The sequence below is a fragment of the Prosopis cineraria genome, unplaced genomic scaffold (assembly GCF_029017545.1).
Source record: "Prosopis cineraria cultivar Desert tree isolate PC_DT_omini unplaced genomic scaffold, ASM2901754v1 PC5, whole genome shotgun sequence".
NCBI lineage: Eukaryota > Viridiplantae > Streptophyta > Magnoliopsida > Fabales > Fabaceae > Prosopis > Prosopis cineraria.
In genome coordinates, this window is record NW_026555336.1 from 2,281,780 (window position 1) to 2,302,156 (window position 20,377).

At 30.4% G+C, this 20,377-nt stretch overlaps 2 protein-coding genes across 2 annotated transcripts; both read right to left on the bottom strand.

The window, feature by feature from the left end:
• Positions 1-1,171: 1,171 nt before the first annotated feature.
• On the bottom strand, positions 1,172-3,076 carry LOC129312129 (CASP-like protein ARALYDRAFT_485429). The gene is made up of 3 exons (XM_054954726.1): positions 2,564-3,076; positions 1,626-1,758; positions 1,172-1,538 (listed from the first exon to the last, which is right to left on the bottom strand). The coding sequence occupies exons 1-3, from the start codon at positions 2,692-2,694 to the stop codon at positions 1,344-1,346; spliced, it is 459 nt and encodes a 152-aa protein (XP_054810701.1). The 5' UTR covers positions 2,695-3,076; the 3' UTR covers positions 1,172-1,343.
• Positions 3,077-3,775: 699 nt separating this feature from the next.
• LOC129311813 (oxygen-evolving enhancer protein 1, chloroplastic-like) lies at positions 3,776-5,231 on the bottom strand. The gene is made up of 2 exons (XM_054954284.1): positions 4,922-5,231; positions 3,776-4,833 (listed from the first exon to the last, which is right to left on the bottom strand). The coding sequence occupies exons 1-2, from the start codon at positions 5,132-5,134 to the stop codon at positions 4,072-4,074; spliced, it is 975 nt and encodes a 324-aa protein (XP_054810259.1). The 5' UTR covers positions 5,135-5,231; the 3' UTR covers positions 3,776-4,071.
• Between the last annotated feature and the right edge of the window lie 15,146 nt (positions 5,232-20,377).

Consider the following 20,377-nt stretch of genomic DNA (forward strand, 5'->3'; position numbering starts at 1 on the left):
ATTGGTATACTATAGAACTGAATGAAAATATTTTAGACATAGCAACAACAACAATAATGACACTGAATTGTCAAACTTGGCCTAAATTAAGCATAATGATTGCTCTTATTCGCGTTATTGTCTGCAAAAAATGAATTCTGTCTGAGATTACTCCGACGTCTACTGAATGGCATTAGAGTCCATTAATTAATAATTAGAGGTAACCAATTTCAAAGTCCAAAAGAAGTCTTTAAAAGGTCAACGGGCCTTCGGTATCAACGTGCTTCCACTGGCTTAGTTTCACTTGCTGAAGCTCTTTAAAAGGTAAATGGGCCTACATAAGGGAGGTCTAACAAGCTGGGCAGGCCTTATTTGAAAACATTAACAATGAACTCTATCCTATTAGGTGGAATTAACTTCATAAATTGGACAATATTATTGTGCTCTGTCAAGTATCAACAACTAAGCTTTTTGATATATTATTATTATTAACTAAAAATATAGTACATTAATTTTCACAAAACCCATAAAATTATAACACCACCAAAATGACATAAGCCTTAATTTTTCATAAATTTTTTTATAGAACGTCAGTTTAGGTTTAAATCCTTCCGAGTTTGCATGCAACAATAACATTTGTTTTCCAATCTCTTGACTTTCCACACGCAGGATCTTCAGGCATGATACGAGCCACCTCAAAGGCTCAAACCAAAACCCGTTTGGATTATCCTCCGGAAGAGAAAAAAGAATCCATTGTACAAATGGGGATGATATGTTTCATATATACATGCATGCATGCATACATTCCTATCATCATTTCCTTTATCACTTTTTTATACAGAAACATAATGAATTTCTTATCTACAAAATCATTTTTCATTCTATTTTCTTGCTCACTTTCTTCCATTTTGTATATCACAGAGATCGAAATTGTTCCATGGCCCAATGAAGTGTCTGTTAACATTTTCATACAAGTAAGTTTATGAAGGGTAAGTTTTACCCAAGTGATTGCGGGATGAAACAAGCAATCCTAACAAAGTATTATGAAAGGTAAATGTGCTTATTTATGATTGAAATATTAATTGGATGAGGTTTTGGGACTCATTTCTTATATATAATTAGCATAAACCAGAAAAGAATATCAAAAATGAAAAGAAAAGGACGAAATTATGATGGAATCCAAGGAGCAAAATTTTCCGCGTTTCTATTGTATCTTAAAAGTCAAAAACAAAGTATTAGTCATTGCATTATTGTCTAACAATGCCTATACTTAGCAGAGTTCAGTCACTGAGGAACAAAATAATAGCAGCTTATGGGTTTGATCCCACCTTATTGCTGAACATATCAACAGCGAACTATAAAATTTACAGGGAAGGGAGGAGCCAGAAATTAAAAAGACAGGAAGCTGATAAAAGAGACCAACACAAGAAGGACATAGCAGCAGACCATCGAAATCCATTGCAAGACATTATGGGGCACATGGATCCACCAGCATGTTGCAGCAAATCTGTGACGCTGGCTGTTGAACAAGCTGCAGCTAGTGAGAGGTATGACAGACACTGAAGGAGGACACAAAACTCAAAATCATCAGTGCAGTGTGGCAAAAATGAGGCCTTTAGGTCATTTTACTCATAGACTTCACATACCAAGTCTCCCAAGAAGATGATCCTTATGATTCTCCGTTGACGTGGTAAACAATTTATGAGGAGAGAATATGCATCAACCACTAACAATGTCACACTCCAAGGAATTACCAAACTCATAACTGTAATGGAATAGCTGCGGATCACCAACAGTGACAGTTAGAACAAAAAACCCAATTAAAGATGAGAAGAGGATATGCTATATAATAAAAAACCTGCACTTTTGTCACCCTCAAACTGTAAGCCGACAGAAGATTCTAACCATGTGGACAACAATAAAACTCCCAGCCTAATTAACATCTTATAACATTTTCATTTGCAACATGTGAAAAAGTATATACAATGGAGTAATTGAAGAATGTCAACAACAAACTTTCAAGATTGAACAAAGATAATTCATCGAAGATTTTTTATTCAGCATCACCTAGAAGTCGAAACTCATCTGTTCTTTCTTACTTCCCTCGTTTAAAATTCCAATATAACAAACTTTGCAGTAAGCTACCTCTCCGTAATTTCTTCTCATCCTACAGTGTTAGGACAGCAAATTTAATGCTAGCAATTTACATGATTAAGTAAATCTGTTACTTTGTCTCCAATGTTGAGTAGTGTGGATGACAAGTCATCCTAAGCGGCCAAGTCTCTGTAAAATTGAAATTAAACATAGCCATATTGTAATTCCAATACAGCCTTGTTTAATTTTTTGACGACTACACCCAAAATATTATTCGCAAAGTCAGTTCTTCCAACTATCTTTACAAAACTTATGAGACCAATGATTTGAAGCCTATGAAACAGAGCATTGCTTTCATCGAGTACTCACAATTCAAGACCAAGAATTTGGACTCAAACCGAACAATAATGAGCAGGCTTGTCAAGAACAATATGATTTTATGAAAGGATACTGCGAATGACGGAGGGGCAGGATCGTAACAGAAGCATACCAGTGAGCAGAGTACATATAGAATTCAACATGGAAGCACAAAAAGAGAAGCGAAGCGGCGGAGAAACCGGCCTGCCCCAGTCGCAAAGTGAAACTCGAGCTTGTGCCAAATACTCCTCGCAGTTCCTCCATGGTTGCAAGCAACTCCTTGTCATGGTAATTTAATCGAACAGCTGGTGGTTGTGGAGAAAAGTGAGAAGGGAAAGAAAATGGAAGAAAGCTGGGAATATGGAATTCTAGAAAGATACGAAAAAAAGGGGAAGATCATATTGTTCTGAATTTGGCATTTTTGCAGGGAAATTGCAATAGAAAAGTGGTGGAATCGGCTAGAGACTCTTCTCATCACTTGGATTTCTTACACGTAGAATGCGTTTCGCCCGGTTGGTTTCTGATACACACAACACGTTTCAGGAAAATAAAAAAAGAAAGATGAGAAAAGATCGGTTTGTGCCATTCATCATTGGTGGAACAATCCCCGCTATTGTGAAGTGTGAACACCAAGCATTTGCCCCCATAAATGTTCTACTGTTTTGTACTTCTAAATTAAAGTCTAATGAATATTTGAGATATTTGTCTTCTTTTTTTTAATGAAAATCTAACTATTTAATTTAATGCAAAACCCAGAAAAAGTATTCTGTGTGCTCATTAAACAAAATTGATTACGAACACTTGACCATTTTGGAGCAAGTTCAATATATAGACTATGCAATTTGAATCTAAGATCCCATTCAACAAAATGAGTTAAATTTAATTTTATTTTCAAAGTTGTTTAATTATGTGAGTTGGGCTTAGATAATTTGATTATTAAAAACAAGTTCGGTTAAACAGTTTGACCCTCTGCCGGTCTTCGCTAAAAGTTCTTCATCATGGCGCACACACCGATTGCAAATTTTGGGGGCATATATTTCACAACATATTGAATCAATCTGTTTTGACCCGTTTTCATACTAGTTTTAAAATATTTTATTTTGGTAATGCATCATTTTAAATGAAAAAAAAACAAAATTCAACATTCAATTAAACTTGTTTTAAAATGGAAAAACAAAAAATTATAAAAACGATAAATTTATATATTATGACACAAATTTCATTACAAATTTTTATTAAATTAATTTTTGTTGTTCAATGAATTTTTAATAAATTAACTTCTGAGTAGACGGACACTATTTCTAATGCGCGGAATCCAGATGATGTAGTAATAATAACATGGATAGAAATTCAATCAGGACGATGATTCATCATTCATGAAGCTGAACTCACTCTTTTGCATTGGGGTTCGATGGAATTGCCACCGAAAGTAAACATCGAATGTTACAAAAACTCACGCACCACACCACCAATATAAACTACATTTTTTGATAATTTCAAGTCATTATTATAATATACAAACATAATAATAAAAGTAGTGCCCTTTGGGTCAGCCAGCATATGCAATATTCTCCTCTAGAGACTACAAACTCCGAACCCACACATTTCTTTAATCAGATCGAAGAAGAAGAAGAAGAAGGTCTATGAGAAATCAAGCTGAGCATACCAGATGCCCTGGATCTTCACATCCTTCGGGGCTTTGGCTCCTAAATCGGTATCAGATGGCTGAACGCTCTCAAATACGCCGATCGCCTCTCCAGTCTCAGGCTTGGTCTTGGTCATGCTCAGCGTTATCTTCCCTTTCGATGACTGAGCACTCTTATTGTTCTCCTTCGCAAGTTCTTCCTCGTCTCCTCTTCCTCCTGCCGGCAATGCCACCGCATTGTCATAACCCGTAGAAGCACCCCTTCCCTTGGGGTCCAAAAACGACGATCCCCGGTACGACGGCACCAGAAATTCTCCGCCGAAGCTCTCCGGTTTTCCGGAAGCCACCAACTGTTTGATGGTGAAGAGGAAAGGCACGCGCTCGCCTCCGGGAAGCTGGACAGTCACGGCGGCGTAGTCGATGCCGTCTTTCTCCTCGAACTTAACTGTGCCGTCTTGAGAAACTTCGAAGGGGCCCTCGATCTCGTCGAGAGTGTAGGTGAGGCGGGTCATGAGCTTGGTGTTTTGGAACTCCGGCGGGGCGTTCTTGTTGACGCCCTCGGCTTTCACCGTGAAGGACGTGGGCTCGAGACAGAACTTCTTGGCGTTGTATTTGCCAGGCCTGAAGGCGAAAGAGTCAAGCCCGCCGTCGATGGTCGGACACTGGTTAGCTGTTCCCGTTCCCTTGACTTCCAAGTACGTCTTGCTCTGGATTTCGTCGTAGGTGAGGCGTTTCGGGACACCCTCAGCACTCGCTCCCTGAGATTTCGAAGAAACTACCAGATTATGCAATCATCAGGTTGAGAAAAAAGAAGTGAATGCGAAAGAGAGAAAGAGAGAAACATACAGAGACAAGGAGAGCGGAGGAGGCGAGGGCGAATCCTGCAATTTTGGTGGCGTCGGCACACTTGTGAGCGAGGTCCTTGAGATGAGGGTGAAGAGAGCAGGTGAGCCTGGGGGCACAAGTTTCCAAACCGAAGGCCTTGGAAATGGAGTGAGAGGATTTGAGCTGTAAGGGCATGGCTACGAGGGTGGCGGCTGCTTGGAGTGAGGCTGCCATTGTTGCTGCCAAAAAAACTAGTGGTAGCGACGACAGAGAGAGTGATTTTGCTTTGGGGACGAAGAGGGTCTGGAGAATTATGTTGTGATGTGAGTAGAGAGCAGTGGGAGTGAGATAACGGATAAAGATAAGATGATATATGATTGGTCGACTCAAGCACCTGTGACTGCTTGCCACGTTGGAAGCTTCTCATTTGAGATAAAGATTCTTGCTCTCCGAAAACAGGTCACATGATGACGTGGCAATAAATTAATAATTTTGAATTTGATGTCTGAAACAAGCTCTTCCCACTCGAGTTTGCGAGGAACGATGATAATAGGTCATCAACAACAGGGAATGGTTTTGGTTTATAGATTTCGACGTCAATGGCGACCTCTTGGATTTCCTGGTGACCTGCGTACGATCGGCGGTTTTGATTTTTGGATGCTGTAGTAAGTAGGGTCCTGTTTTCACTTTGGTAAGGCCGCAAGGCTGATTTGTTCTTTCCATATTATAAATACACTTATTTTTCAATAAAAAATCATACAAAGATTTCTTTTATTTTTCTTTTAACATATCTTTATTTCACTTCCTATTTATTTTATTCCACTCTTTTTTTTTTTCCTGGATCTATACGAGGATTCCGGGGCTTTCGAACTAAAGCCCAAATTTTAAATCATCTTAAATATAGTTTTATTATTTATAAAGTCTAGTACAAAATATTACAAATTATAACCAGCTTCAGTAATATCCTAAAGAATTTAACCTCTAATTAAATAAATAAATGAGATTAAATAAGTAAATAAATGTTGTGTGTGGTTACGAAGAGTTAACGGGTGTTTTAGATTATGAGTTTGGTGAGATCAGACCATTCGAATGTCAAAAAGTTAAAAAAAAAATAAAAACAAAGAAATTGCCTTACGTCACATGCTGCGACACACAAGCCAATCAAAGTGCAAAAGCTCCTCTTTGTACCACGTGACGCGACATGTGATATATTTTCTGTAGAAATAAAACACAAAACTGACAAAAAATAGAAGAGAAACAAAAGATAAAAGAAGAAGCTTGTGAAAACTTCTGCTAAGGCTTGAGATTTGGATGCATTGAGAGTGTTTTAAAGCTTTTAAACGCTAAAGATAAGACTCCTAAGTTCTTTCCCTCTCTTCCTTTTGCATTTTCTTGAATTTAGAAGTTTGAGTTTAGTTGGAAAAGATAATTTTTTGTCTAGAGAGGCTATGGGTCAAAATATATTGATGTAAATAGAGTTAATAGAAGTTATTTGAGCTATTTAAACCTAATATTTACGTCATAAATATCCAAAATTCTATCATTAATGAGGTGGTTGAAGCAATATAGTTCTATTAATGGTTATTTAGAAGTTCAATAATGTTAAAGGGAATTAGAGGAAGCTAATAAATCCTATAGGTACCTTTGAAATTGAGGAGATTGAATTTTAAGAGCATTGAAGTGTTGAAAATTATCCTAAAGGAAGATATTGATAATTGTGTCATGATTTATCGTAGATCAACTATCTATTGACACCGTTTAAGTTTCATGAAAGCTTTGAAAGTGTAAAATTGATAGATAAATTTTTGACCTCACAAAGATTTAAAGTAGCCAAATGAATTCTTTCTTGTGCTTTTGTGTATTAATTGATCTATCAATTTATATATTACAATTGAAATGTGTAAAATTACTTAATGCAAGTGCGACATGAAATATTTAAAAATTGAATATTTTAATTTTGTGGAGTTCAATGATGTATTTGTATGAAGTCCAATGATGTGGTTGAGTATAATTCAGTAATATGATTGTATGGATTGTATGGAGTTCAATGATGTGATTATGAGGAGTTCAATAATGTGATATTTGTTAAGTTCAATGAATATCTATAGTGAAAAGTTTGATGAGGTGAAGTAAAAGGGAGTTCAATGATCAGTATATATATGTTATGTGATATCTATTTATGATTAGATTACAATGGTAAACTTATGCATGCTTATACAATGAATAATTGCATGCTATGAGATATTACATTTGTACACTGCATGATTATGAGATGCAAGAATTTTTCTGAGAAGAGGAGTAGTGAGTTGTGTAACATCCTAATTTAAATTTTAATAGTTAATTTGAGATAATAAAAATTTTAAAAAATATTTAGAGGTAAGTAAATTAATAAGAGATGATTATTAGATTTAATTTTAGATATAATTCTAAGTTAAGATTTTAGAAATTTTTATTCATCATCATCATCAGGAAATAAGAACAAGAATTGTAAGAGAATGAGAAATTAATTAAAAAAAAAGGAAGATATAGACGTTCTTTTCGATAACAGGAGTTGATATTATTAATATATATATATATATATATATATAAAGGGAGGAAAAAGGACATGGTACCCACAGGTGTTTTTTAAAAACAACAAATGTCCATTTTCCTTTCATTTCTCCTTCTGTCTTCATTTCTCTTTGCGTACGAAACAGAGGGAGCAACAATAAGCGAGTTTGCCGGCATAGGGAATCTGATTTTAAAAGGTGAGCTTTTTTAATAAAATATTTAGGATGAAATTTTAAGTTTTTTAAGACTAAATAAGTGTTTTAAAATTTTTTTTATTCATCTAGCTCCTTTCGTTTCTGATTTTATGTTGGTGAAAAATCTAAAATTTGGAAGAGAAATAAATTTATGCTGAATAAATGTGGTTGTTGAGATTGTTAATAGTATACTAATTGTTCTAGAGTATAAATTTGTTGATGAGCTTTGAATTTGAAGCTTATAGATCAAACTTTAAACTAAATTTTTATTAAATCTAAAAATATATGTTGATTTATTAAAGTTTAGATGATTATTTGGGATAAAAAATAAATTATTATGGCTGTAGGATGATGATTTTAGACTTGAAATTCAATTTCTAATTTTTAATATTTTTAAGTGCGAATTTATGAAATAAAAAGAAAAATATTGATAATAGAAATTGGTTTAGACATTAGTTTTAGTTTATTAATGTTTATTGATGACTAAAAGAGGAGTTAAAAAATTTTTTTGATAGTACTAATTCTAGATTTGTATTAAGATTGAGATTAAAAATTATGTCATATTCTCTAATTCTATTATTAGAGTTATTTTATTAGTTTCAATAATTAAAACTAATATTTATAAATAATATATTATTTGTAGATTATGTTGTTAGTAAAGATTGTAGTGAAAGAGAAATTGTAAGAAATAATTTATTAAAAAAGTCACAAGGTAATCATACTTTTAATTTGTGACTAGTATTGCTTCATATTAATAGGGTGATTATTGAAAAAATTATGAATTGTTATTGAGAAATTATTTTGTTATGTTTATGACAAAATTGTGAAATTATAAATATGCATTTTAAAGTATTTTTGCCAAGTAGGATGTCATGTAATATTATTGAAAATGAAAAAATTGTGAAGATTGTAATATTTTTTGTATTTTTGTTGGAATTATATGACTATTGTTTCCCTACTTAGCAAGTCCACATTTAACTGTTTGTACACATTATCATAAATTGGCATGGGTTACTGGAACTTTTAAGTCTCATTATGTGATTAATAATTTTCAAGAGAAGAGTCCACGAGTGACGCATAAGAAGCCTCTGAGGCTTAGTGGCATCGATCCACTGTCTTTTTTTGAATATTTAATTTATTATTTTTAATCTGTTATATTGCCAATACTAGAGCTTTTTGTTTATTAACAATTATATGAATGTAGTGATATAATCATGTTCGTCAAACTATTTCTACTTTTGGTACACTTTAAATGACTATAACTTTAATATTTGGTTTATTTTGGATAGTTTGAAATGGTATAATAATGAGGCCAAATAATTGGCTTGTTTTGAAAATTGATTAAGTTGTTTATTTTAGTTGTTGGTCTATGATTTGCACTTATTAGGAGTACAAGGATGGAAAAATATAGTTTTAGCCTAATAGCATGTGGGAAGTAAAAATTTATCTGAGATGTTACTTTATGCAAGCTTAAGCTAATTATTAAATATTTTTTATATTAAATTTATTAATATAAAATGTGTTGAGTTGCTGTTACCTAACTATGATTGTAAATGTGTATTAGTTGTATAAAATTATTTTATATTATTTAAAAAAGGTGATAGGTGGTTGTAAGATTTTAAAATGCATGACTATTTCTATTTTTGATTCTATCATGTTCATCATATTCTCAATTCTAAAAGGGATTATTTGGGCCTTTCACATTTATTTATTTTTTAATTTCTTGAAATTTCAAATTTTAAAAATGACAATTTAAAGAGTTAAATTCTACTTACCATGATAATATTTATTTATCTAGTTTAATCTTTCCTACCATGATAGTTATTTTAAGGCTTTATTTGATTTAAGGAAAGAAAAAGGGAGGGAAGGGATGGAGGGGATGGAGGGAATAGAGGGGAAGGGAGGTGAGAGGAGAGGAGGGGGAGGGAGGGGGAGGGGGGTTCTCCCCCCAAATTAGAGGGGGGAGGTTTTGGAGGGTTCCCTCTCCTCTCTCTAACCAAACAAGAGAAGGGAAAGGTCCCCTCCCCTTATTTCGATAGGACAAAGGGAAGGGAGGGGTGCCCCCTCCCCTCTCCCCAACCAAACAATACCTAAAAGGTGAAATGTATTATAAGGTTTTGTTTTATCATTTTCTACTACGGTAGTATTTTAAATTACAGAATTATTTCAAAAAAAATATAGGATAAGTTGATTTCTATTTATCATGGTAGACACTTTTCTACCATGGTTGAGTTAAATTATTTTTTAAAAAAATTTAGGGTGTTACAAGTTGAAATTCACGTGGTACAGCTTTCATCAGAACTTGATGGTTTGCCTAAATTTGTTTATACTTATCGTCCCACTTGTTTGACTTGACTATCCTACTAGTTCAACAAAGGACTCAAACCTAACTACTTTTTTACTTGTTCGATGAGAAAGCTAGTTTAAAGAAAATGACACCTCACAGTTTGAGATTTAGGGAAAACCGTGACCCACAAGTGAATTAGGTAACCTTAATCAGGTAACCCTTTACATGTGAATGATTAGGGTAGTCTCATCTCTTAGATAAGCCCATTGTGTGTTTTAGCCCACGATTTTATGTCAAAGGTATAAGAAGGATATAAGGGTGGTGTAATAATATATATAATGATAAAAGGGCACATGGTTGTCTAAATTGTAACCCTAGTGAAAAAAATCATTTAATTAGTGTTATATCCATGTGAAATTGTGTTATCAATCATTATCATATGATTATATGCTATTATGAATGAGAAATGTCAATAGTATTCTTGGACATGCTAAACGATTTGAGAATGATATCTTTGCCACTTACATTTAGATTAATTGACATATATTAGTATAAGTTAAAAATACTTTAGTTATTAAGTAGTTGTACATACCCTTTTCTTTTTAATATTATAGGAATTAGCTCAATGGGACAAGACATAGGGAAATAGTCTAAGGCATAGGGTTCTGATCCTATCTATAGGCCTCATTTTCTTTTTAGTTGTTCACATGTATAATCTTGCATGATATTTCCAACTAGGGAAAAATTCATGTTTTTGGCTTACTTACACTATAAGATTGTTGAATTATGTTATGTATTTTGGGCCTTAGGACTGTATATGTATTCATTGTAAAATCTATAGCAGGTTTAAAATACTAGTATAAGTAAGAGATGAGTATGACATGTGATTGATGATAATTAATTGATGATTATGTTATTGAAGCTCCCCATTCTGTTTTTAGGATCAAAGGGTTGAGCATTGAAAATGTATTTAAATTGTTAAGCTTGTAATATAGTGTATTGCACAGATCCGTAATAGTTCATTAAGTGCGGTCTAGGTTGTAAATTTGGCTCTTGACTCTTGAAATATGAATTTGACACCTATATTATGATAAAATTGAAAGGAGTGAGTTTTAAAATGGGTGTCCAATTTTATATTGTAAAATGTTATGATTATGAAATTAGTGTCATTAGCTAAAGTTAAGAGAAATTTTTTTATAAACACTTAAATCACCTCAATCGAACGTTGGATGGAAAAATGAGATGCATTGAAAGTTCAGCCATGTTGTCGTCAAATAATAGCAACAATGCTGTCAAAAGCATGCAGTGTGCCATAGCATGGCACAAAGATTAACATGTTGTGGCATATGTAGAACAAGCAGTGATGCATGTTTGTTTTCATGCACTATTTTTGGTTATTTTCAACTTATAGAAAAATGCTTTAAATTGTGAACGATCCCATGTTTCCACATACATCTATAGCTTGGAATTTTGAATAGTAAATGTGTATTAAAGTGTTTTATTTTTGAAAACTTGGGATCCCCAATTTGTAAAACTTGTACACTTGATAACTCTTTTGGGATAATTCCTTAATTATCTTGAATTTTGAAGTTATTTGGAGATTTGTAAAGAAGACATTACAAACTCTGCCAAGGGGTAGAATTTGAACCCTAAACTATTAGTTTAAGTGACAAGACCATTCACATTAATTTTAGTTGGTTGATTGGATTCTATTTGAGTGCTTTCAATTAAGAAGGTGTTACTTTGTTTGGCCCAATAAAAATTATAAAAATGTCAAAGTGTCATCCAAAACTACATGTTTAATTGAATAAATATCAAAATATAATTTTTTTTAGAATTTAAATTTTTTATTATAAAGAGAAAATGTTGTCTTAGAAATTTTGAATTTTAATCAAATATTTATTTAAAAAATTAAAAATTAAATTTCAATAGTTCTTTTTTAATTAGAGGGGCAGCCACCAACTGTGATCTCCCACTTGCAATAAATTTTACATACCACTAGACTATAAAGCCATTGGCACATGAAGTTTTAATAGTTAAACATGTGAAATTGGAACTTTGGTGTGGCAATTGGACGAAGGAGACACTTCCAAGCTAAGAATTAATACAATTTTACATGCCAATTAGAGGGAGGCAAGAATCCAAAGCAATAGGAATAAGGACTTGGCTTTCCTCCTCCTCAATCCATTAACTCAGAAAAAAGATATTGACGGTCTGGATTTTATATTTATATTTTTATATTTATTAAAATACAATATTTATAAAAATTTAAAAATTTTAATAAATCTGACCACGATAATAGAGAATTAAGACAAACGAATTAAGCCACATAAGATATTAAAAAGAGATTCCCCCTAAAGAAAAGCTCTAGATAAATTTCCAATGATATCTATTAGCATGCATTCAAAATGAGTAAGAGTTATTACATTCATTATATGAATAATCATATGAACAATTTATAAAATATTATCTGTATCATCATAATTTAAGTTTTAAAAGTTAATTAGTGTTAATAGAAATTAAGAAATACATTTAAAAATAAATAAACTGATTAAGAGATATTTATTGAATTTAACTTGAGATGTAATTTTGGATTAAGAATTTTAGAAAATAAAAAATATTACCATGGGACCCACACCCATATTTCAAAATCACACCCCCCTTTCTCACTTCTTGTTCCCTTTGATGCTCCCTGCCCAAAAAACACACGACGCACATAGAGAGGGGGGAATCCTGGACCGATAGTAAAATTTAGGAAAAACATATTTATAAGTTTTTATGATTTTATTCAATTTTAAATTAGATTCCTGTAATTTATTTTATTTTAATTGAGGCCATATAATTTAATCAATTAAATTTGTTAATCCTTAAAAGTTAAAATCCTTGCCTTTTTCCTTTTAAAAAATAAAATTAAGAACTTTTATATTTTTTTAAATGTTTATATGACTTTAGAATTAATTACATAATTTCTATAACTTAAAATTTATATAATTAGGTTGTTTTCTAAATATTTTTTATACATGCATAATTTTTATAAAAAATTATAATAAAAATATATACAAGGATTAAATCAAATCTTCTTTTTTTATTTTGGCTAAAAGTATTACATTAACTGTTTCTATAAACTCCAAGAGTATTTTTGTTTTGTAAAATTTAATAATTTATTATTAATTTTAATCTTCAGGGATTAATATATATAATAGATGAAACTATAAGGGTTTGATTAAAATAAAATAAACTACAGGGACTTAGTTTAAAATTGAGTAAAATTATAAGGACTTCCAAGTATATTTTCCTTAAAATTTATATTAGTGTTCTAAATTTTTTATCTATCCTCTTTTTTTTTATAAATTTCTTAATGGTAGAAAACTTAACGTTTGATAGATTTTGAGTTTTCATATATTTCAATTGATTATTTATTTTTAATGGAGCTAATGAAGTTGGAATAAGAGTTTGTATGGTGTAGATTTTGTCTAATTAATTGATTTGACGATTAAAGTTGAGGTTTATTGAAAATTTGTGATTTATGTTTTGGTAGTGATATATTTCAAATTTAATGGTTTATTTTGGGTTGATAGAGACTATGTTGATTATTGAATGGATTTGTTTTGAGCTTTATTATTAAATGTGAACATTAGTGATTTTTGTAGATATTGTAAATGTTGGAATTTTGAGATTAAGGATGGCTTGAGGAAATTATTGTTGTTTAATATCTCTAATGGGTGAAATAATATTATTGAATTATAGGAATATAATTAAAATGGAGAAATTTATTTGTGGTGGCGAATTAAAATTTTTAAAGAAAATAAAGTTTAGAGAAAATTGAGGGTTTTTTTGTGATGATTAAGAATTTATTTTGATTTTAAAACAAAATGTTTGTAAGGTATTGAGATGAAGATTTGTGGCTTGAGGCAAGATCTAGATTTTTTGGATTTATTAAATGTGAAAAAGTAAAGTTCCAAAATACTAATTATGGCAAATATAGATTTAATGGCTATGTTGAGAGTGGTTTAATTGGAGGGGTGATTAAGTTTAAAAAGTTTAAGTGATTAGGTGAGTGTTGGGTTAATGTGGCTAATTAATCTAACCCTAAAATTTTGTTGTGATTAGTGTTTAATCACTAACATTAATTATTGTTGATATTAAATATTACATAGAGGATAGTGTTAGCATTATTGGTGGTGATAATTCGCTTATTGGGAAAACTTGCTTACTCAGAGCAAATGTAACTTTTACTCTTATGTTGTGGTGTGGGTTGTGTGTATTTATTTAAAATTTAGTGTTGCTTGGAATGTATATGTTTTAAAAATATATAGTTATTGTTTGAAAATAAATTGTTAATGGGATAAAATTTTATATATAATTATGTTGGATATGAAATACTTATGTTTGAAAGTATGTAATATTGTTTGAAATTCATCTTTGTTCATAAAACCATATATGCATGAATTGCTCGGTTATGGGAGGTTGTTTGGGAGATTTTAATTTGAAAATAATCTATACCACATGGTATGCCTTCATTTGATCAATGAGTGTCACTTTATCACTTGAACTAACTTACCTTTGACCAGGTGAGTTAGGTATCGAGTATAAACTGCAATCCCTGAGAAAGGAGGAGATAAGGTGGTATGATCTTGTATATTTTATTTGGTTTTGTTTGGAATTGTTTAGGATTTTTTTAAATTAAATTGTTTAGAATTTGCTTTGCATACCTCACTTAACAATTATATGACTAGTCGCATATCATGCATTATGACATAGTAGTTTTATTTATTGAGACATTTGTATCTCATTCCTTGTGATTAATATTTTTATAGGAATAAGTATAGTCAGAGAAGTACCAAAGACTTAGATTTGGTGCATGAAACACCAATTTATGTTGTTATGCTTCATTTTGTTATTTAATGTATATTTACCAATTGGAATTGAATTTAGTGACCGAGGCATTGAGTGTTTGTACCATTTGGATTGTTGAAATTTATATCAACAATTTAGATAAATTCCTTCATTCATTAATTTCAAATGGAGTATGTATTTAGAACCATTGATATAAATTTTAATGGTTTAGATGATACATTCACTCATTCATTAATTTCAAATGAAGTATATATTTAGAATCATTTATCTAGATTTTAACAATTTAGATAATACAAGCATTGAGTACAATTATTGAATCCAAATCCTTTGCCAACTTAGGGCAATTTTAAAAGTAATTGAGCATGTAGACTTTAGTTTTTGATAGACTTTGTATATATTAGCTATGAGAATTGTGTCTGACACCTACGGTCTTAATTTGTTATGTTCTAGGATTTATATATGTTTTGAAAATGAATTTAATTATGTTTAATTTTATATAAATTGTATTAAGTGACTGCAATTGAACTGTATTTTTTTTTCTATCGTATCTAATTAAAGTATTGATTGGTATGTGATGTTTAGAATAAATGACATGTGATCAAGCAGTTCACCTAAAGCGTTGGATCTAGTTTGTGAATTGTGATATTAAATATTTGGAAAATATTGTTTGGGTCTTAAATGGGTTATGGAAATTAAATCTCTATTTGAAAACATTGTGAATTAAACCAAAGCCAATATCTAAATTATGTATATTATGATGGGTGGATACTTGAATCATTAAGTTTGGATATTTGTGAGAAAAGTATATGATATGTTTGACTAAATTATCCATGGGAACTTTTATTTCATGTTGCATGTAATTTATTACTAAATTTGGATTTGTAACCTTGTATTAAAAATGAGATCTCATTAGGTGGACATTTCTATTTTGGTAAACTACAATCTACCATTGTTGGCCTATTTATTAAGTTTAGGCTAAAGCATACATTTAGTCTTTTAACTTTACACAACGTTTCATTTTAATCTATTGACTTTATAAAATATTTTTTTATTTTTTTAATTCTAATATTGTTAGTTTTATTCAACAAATTTTTACATTGAACTTTTAAATATTGACAAAATATTATCAAATATTGACATATTAAGTTTATTTTTTTAAAATAATAATGATTAACACAAAAAATAATCATTTAAAACTAATGATATTAAGGTTAAAGAATTAAAAAAATACTTTATAAAATTAAAAGACTAAAGTAAAGCTTTATACAAAATTAGATGACTAAAAGTATATTTTAATCCTAAGTTTAATTCTTTCTATCATGTTAAAATCTTTTCTATCATGGCAATCGATTTTGAAATGGTTTTATTTAATTAAAAGAAGTTTTTTTTTAACTATGATAGAGTTTTATTTAAATTGGCTTGTCTCTTTTTTACTATGAGAAACTCCTTTCTACCATGATAAACTTTTTAAAAGATAAATTTTGTCCTTAATTATCATTGTAGACATTTGATTACCATGTTATATGTAAATAATTATATTAAAAAAAAAGTGTGTTACATCATCACAATACCATGTATTCTGTCTTCGTTGGCCCAACAATACCATGTATTTGTTTCTAATAGTGAAATTCAAAAACCTAGAGAACAAAAAACAAATTTCCTTCGAAAACAATTCACAATCAGCTCTACATACTTAACAAAACATGCGCGAAGAGAAAACAAGAACATGAAGATGAAAGAGGACTCCTCTCAAAAAGATGCCCCGATTAGTTGTTATTGAATGAAAAAGTAATTGGACTCGTCATCCTTCATTGGGTTGGGCTTTTAAAAGCAATATATGATATTTATTTATTATTGTTAATCTGATAATTTTTTACCAATCTCTCTCTCTCTCTCTCTCTCAAATATCACTACATTTAATGTTGCCGCACTGAATTTGTTAGCTCGAAATTTTTCTAAAATTTGAAACTTCTTTTGGATAAATAAAGCCAAATTAGTTTTTATAATATACTAATCATTCTTTACAGAAATGAAGATTGACATCAATGTGCCTAATCGTAGAAAGAAAAAACAAATCAAACTAGAGAGTTTTATTAGCACAACTCCCGTTAGCCTATCTCATGCTAATTTTAATTGGATAGATAATAAATGATGTAGTACATTTAGTCTACCTAAAAATTTTTCTACCAACACTCCCCTCAAGTTTGTAGCAGAACAAATCAAAGGTTCCTAACTTGCCCATCATATCAAAATGTTCTTTCTTCCCAAGTGCTTTAGTGAAAACAACAGCTAGTTGTACTGCACTTTGTACATGTTGTAGACAACGCTTCTCTTATATTAGATGACAGTCTATGTCAATGTGCTTTGACCTCTTATGAAAGCTGAGACACAGGGTTTGTTGCTATATGTATAGCACGCAGCTTTACAATGAACTAGCCAACTTACTTTTAAAACAGAAAATCACGTAGCTCAATATTATAGCTTCTGTTGATGATTTAGATACTGTATTTTTGTTTTTGAGACTTCTTTGAGACCGGAGGAGAACCTTCAAGCTTCATCATATATATATGTCACAGATCTTCTACTCTCTGCACAAGTACAGTAGGTCCCCTAATCTGAATCACGGAAGCGCCCCAATTACATGTTATTCATTATAGGCAACAAGATTCCAAAGCTCTGGGGTATATTTCAGATATTAAACTAATTTGATTGTTGCTCTTGTGAGAATCCATAGAATTATGCATTTATAAATTGGCTTACAACTTGTATTGCAAAACAAATATCAGGGCTAATCATGGTTAGATATTGTAATCTTCCAATTGTTCTTCAACATGTCCCTGCATCTGTCAACCATCCATCTCTTGGATCCTCTTCTCATGTAAATTTCACGCATTGTTGCAAATTTTTAATTTTGAATTGTGTAAGCAAATATTTCTTTGTTTCTTGAATTCCACGGTCATCACTTCCCTGTTATTAGCAAGCCATCAACATTGGCCAATACAAATATTGATTTATTGTCCTTTTGTTTTATAAACAAAGAATAATAGTAATACCTAGTTTATCTTTGATGACTTTATATATTTTTATATATTTTGAAGAGTTTTATTGATCTTTTAGAGAATCATCTAATTATTTTTATTTAGTTGTCTTGTTATAGTATTTAGTTTGATATTAGTTAGCTTGTCTTGTAAATATTGCGTTTTGATTTTATTTTTGAATATTTTCTTTAGTTAATTTGAGCTATTTTGGATTTTAGAAAAATCCACAATAGCTTGGAAGAGGTGAAGAAGAAAAATATAATGAATTTAATGAAGAAATTAAATTATTATGATTACCCACTATAGCGGGCCAGTATTATAAGGTAAATCCCAAACCAAAAATAAAGCCTACTATAGTGCATTGCACAAAAAATGCATAGTATCAGTTTTTCAAATAGAAAAATGAGAAAACGCGAGGGTTTGAGAGAGTTCAACTTTTGGGAAATTCTTTGGATCAGAGGAGGTGATTTGGAAGGTTGAGCACTAACCTAAGAGCTTGAAGAAAGATGATTCATACACATTTTGTGATTTCTTCTCGTTAATCTTGTTTTTCTCTTTTGTCTCCAATGTTTCTAGTTTACCTTCTTTATTTTGTTGTTGTGGGATTGAGTTTACTAATGTATAGTTAGATTTTCTTTATGACCTAAACAACTATGAACTTATTTATTTATTAGATACTATTTTCTCTGATTATTCTATAATTAATTTAGTTTTGGACTACTTAATGTCATTTATTGTGACTTGCTTGATGATTGGCTACCATTGAATTGAGATTTAAGGGTTTAGGTTTTATCTTGAAAAAGAAAATCTTAAATGGACCTTGAGATAAGGTAATATGGGATTGTAATTTATTTTAATTTGTCATTAAGATATGAATATGCCTCTAAAACCCATGTAATCATATTAGAGTGTTATTGAACTTTTAATGCCTCTTGAATAATTGTGTTAACATTTGCATTATTATTTAAGAGAGGGTTGTAATTGATTTAGAAGACAACTTCAACTAGTTAGACTCTAGATTAACCAAACAAAATTAATCTTAGGTAATTCAAGGGAAATAGATTCTAAGAACTAAGTAAGGGAATAGGAGCTTAGGGCATCTCTTTTATAAAATTATTGTTCGGTAGAATTAATTGCTAATTTTTCTCATTTATAAACTCTCATGTGTGATTTGCTTGACTTGAATGAAATTAGAAATTTGATGCCTATTTGCTTTTGTGTTTAATTCTCTATAGGATTAACTTTGATGCATTATTATGTTGCATATTGACTCGTAGAGTTGTGGTGCCCATTTAGTTTTTGTGTGTATCAATTTTAAACCTCCATTTATTGATGCTTGTGTTAGTTTTCATTCCATTATCTTGAAGTCTGCTTAAGGTCATATGAGCATTATTTTCCTGTACTTGCAACCAAATAAAATGAAAACAAATGGATGACTAACCTCATTCTCAACAATCACATGAAGGATTAAGTGAGGTGAAATAGGAAGTGCCTTTAGGCAAACTAAAGAAGATTACTGATTTTATTACTGGTTTGAGTTGGGGGGTTTTTCCCAACTTATAATACATAATTAAATATTTTAAACTATTGTAGTATATTCACTTATTACTTAATTTTAATAGTTAAAATCTAATAATTAATTTTGATAAGTGATTAATGCTCATCATGTAAAAATTCAAATAGAATTGTCTTTGAAAACTAACAAAGATTATTTTAGTTAATAAAATTATGGAATTAAATCACATTACTAATGTGACGACTTTATTGATAGGTGATCTGTAAGTAATTATAAAAGCATTCTTTGAATTTAAAAGCATGCATTGATTGCCTTAACTTTGATAAGCTTTTGAAACCTAACTCATTTAAATTTCTTTTTATATAAAAATAGAATTTTTCTTCAAAAAAATTGAGAAAACACAATCATTATTTTCTATAAGTTTATTGAGTTTTGCTTTGAGTTTATATAATTTATTTTTAATATTTTCAATCCTCATAGTCCCTGTAACTTAACATCATTTGGAACCTAAACAACAAACGTTACTCAACTTTATTAAAACTATAGGGTAAAAAAATAATGAAAAAACTATAAAAAATAATGAAAAAACTATAAAGATTTAAAATAAAACTCAAAAACATTATAGGAATTAATGATTTTGTTTTTCAAAAAAAAATTATTGCTTTTGCTTCAAAATTGAAGTTCAATATTTTCTTATTTAATTCCGAATCATATCAGAAAAGAACGATTCTACTATTACTCAAAAGAAAAAGGTCTCCGATGAAAAAAATTTGGACGAACATCTCACCTAATGAAAATGAATATTTTCTAAAGTTGGAAAAGTAACTTCCTTCACTTCAAAAACTTAATCAAAATTAAAAAAAAATGCCAAAATTAGATGAACAACACATCTTTCAATTTCATTTATAAATTACATTTTAAAAAGTACATTTAATCTTATTTATATATTATGATATGATTTCTTAAATAATATTTAAAAAATATTTTTAAAATTATCTTTCATAAATAAAAAAAGTAATATAATATTACTTTTTA

Bases quoted from the DNA above. Each gene is read 5' to 3' on its own strand.
- LOC129312129 (XM_054954726.1), bottom strand. From the start codon at position 2,694: ATGGAGGAACTGCGAGGAGTATTTGGCACAAGCTCGAGTTTCACTTTG. The intron at 1,759-2,563 runs GTATGCTTCTGT...GGTGATCCGCAG, and splicing joins TATATGTACTCTGCTCACTG to CTATTCCATTACAGTTATGA. The intron at 1,539-1,625 runs GTATGTGAAGTC...GTCCTCCTTCAG, and splicing joins TCATCTTCTTGGGAGACTTG to TGTCTGTCATACCTCTCACT.
- LOC129311813 (XM_054954284.1), bottom strand. From the start codon at position 5,134: ATGGCAGCCTCACTCCAAGCAGCCGCCACCCTCGTAGCCATGCCCTTA. The intron at 4,834-4,921 runs GTATGTTTCTCT...TCGAAATCTCAG, and splicing joins CCTCCGCTCTCCTTGTCTCT to GGAGCGAGTGCTGAGGGTGT.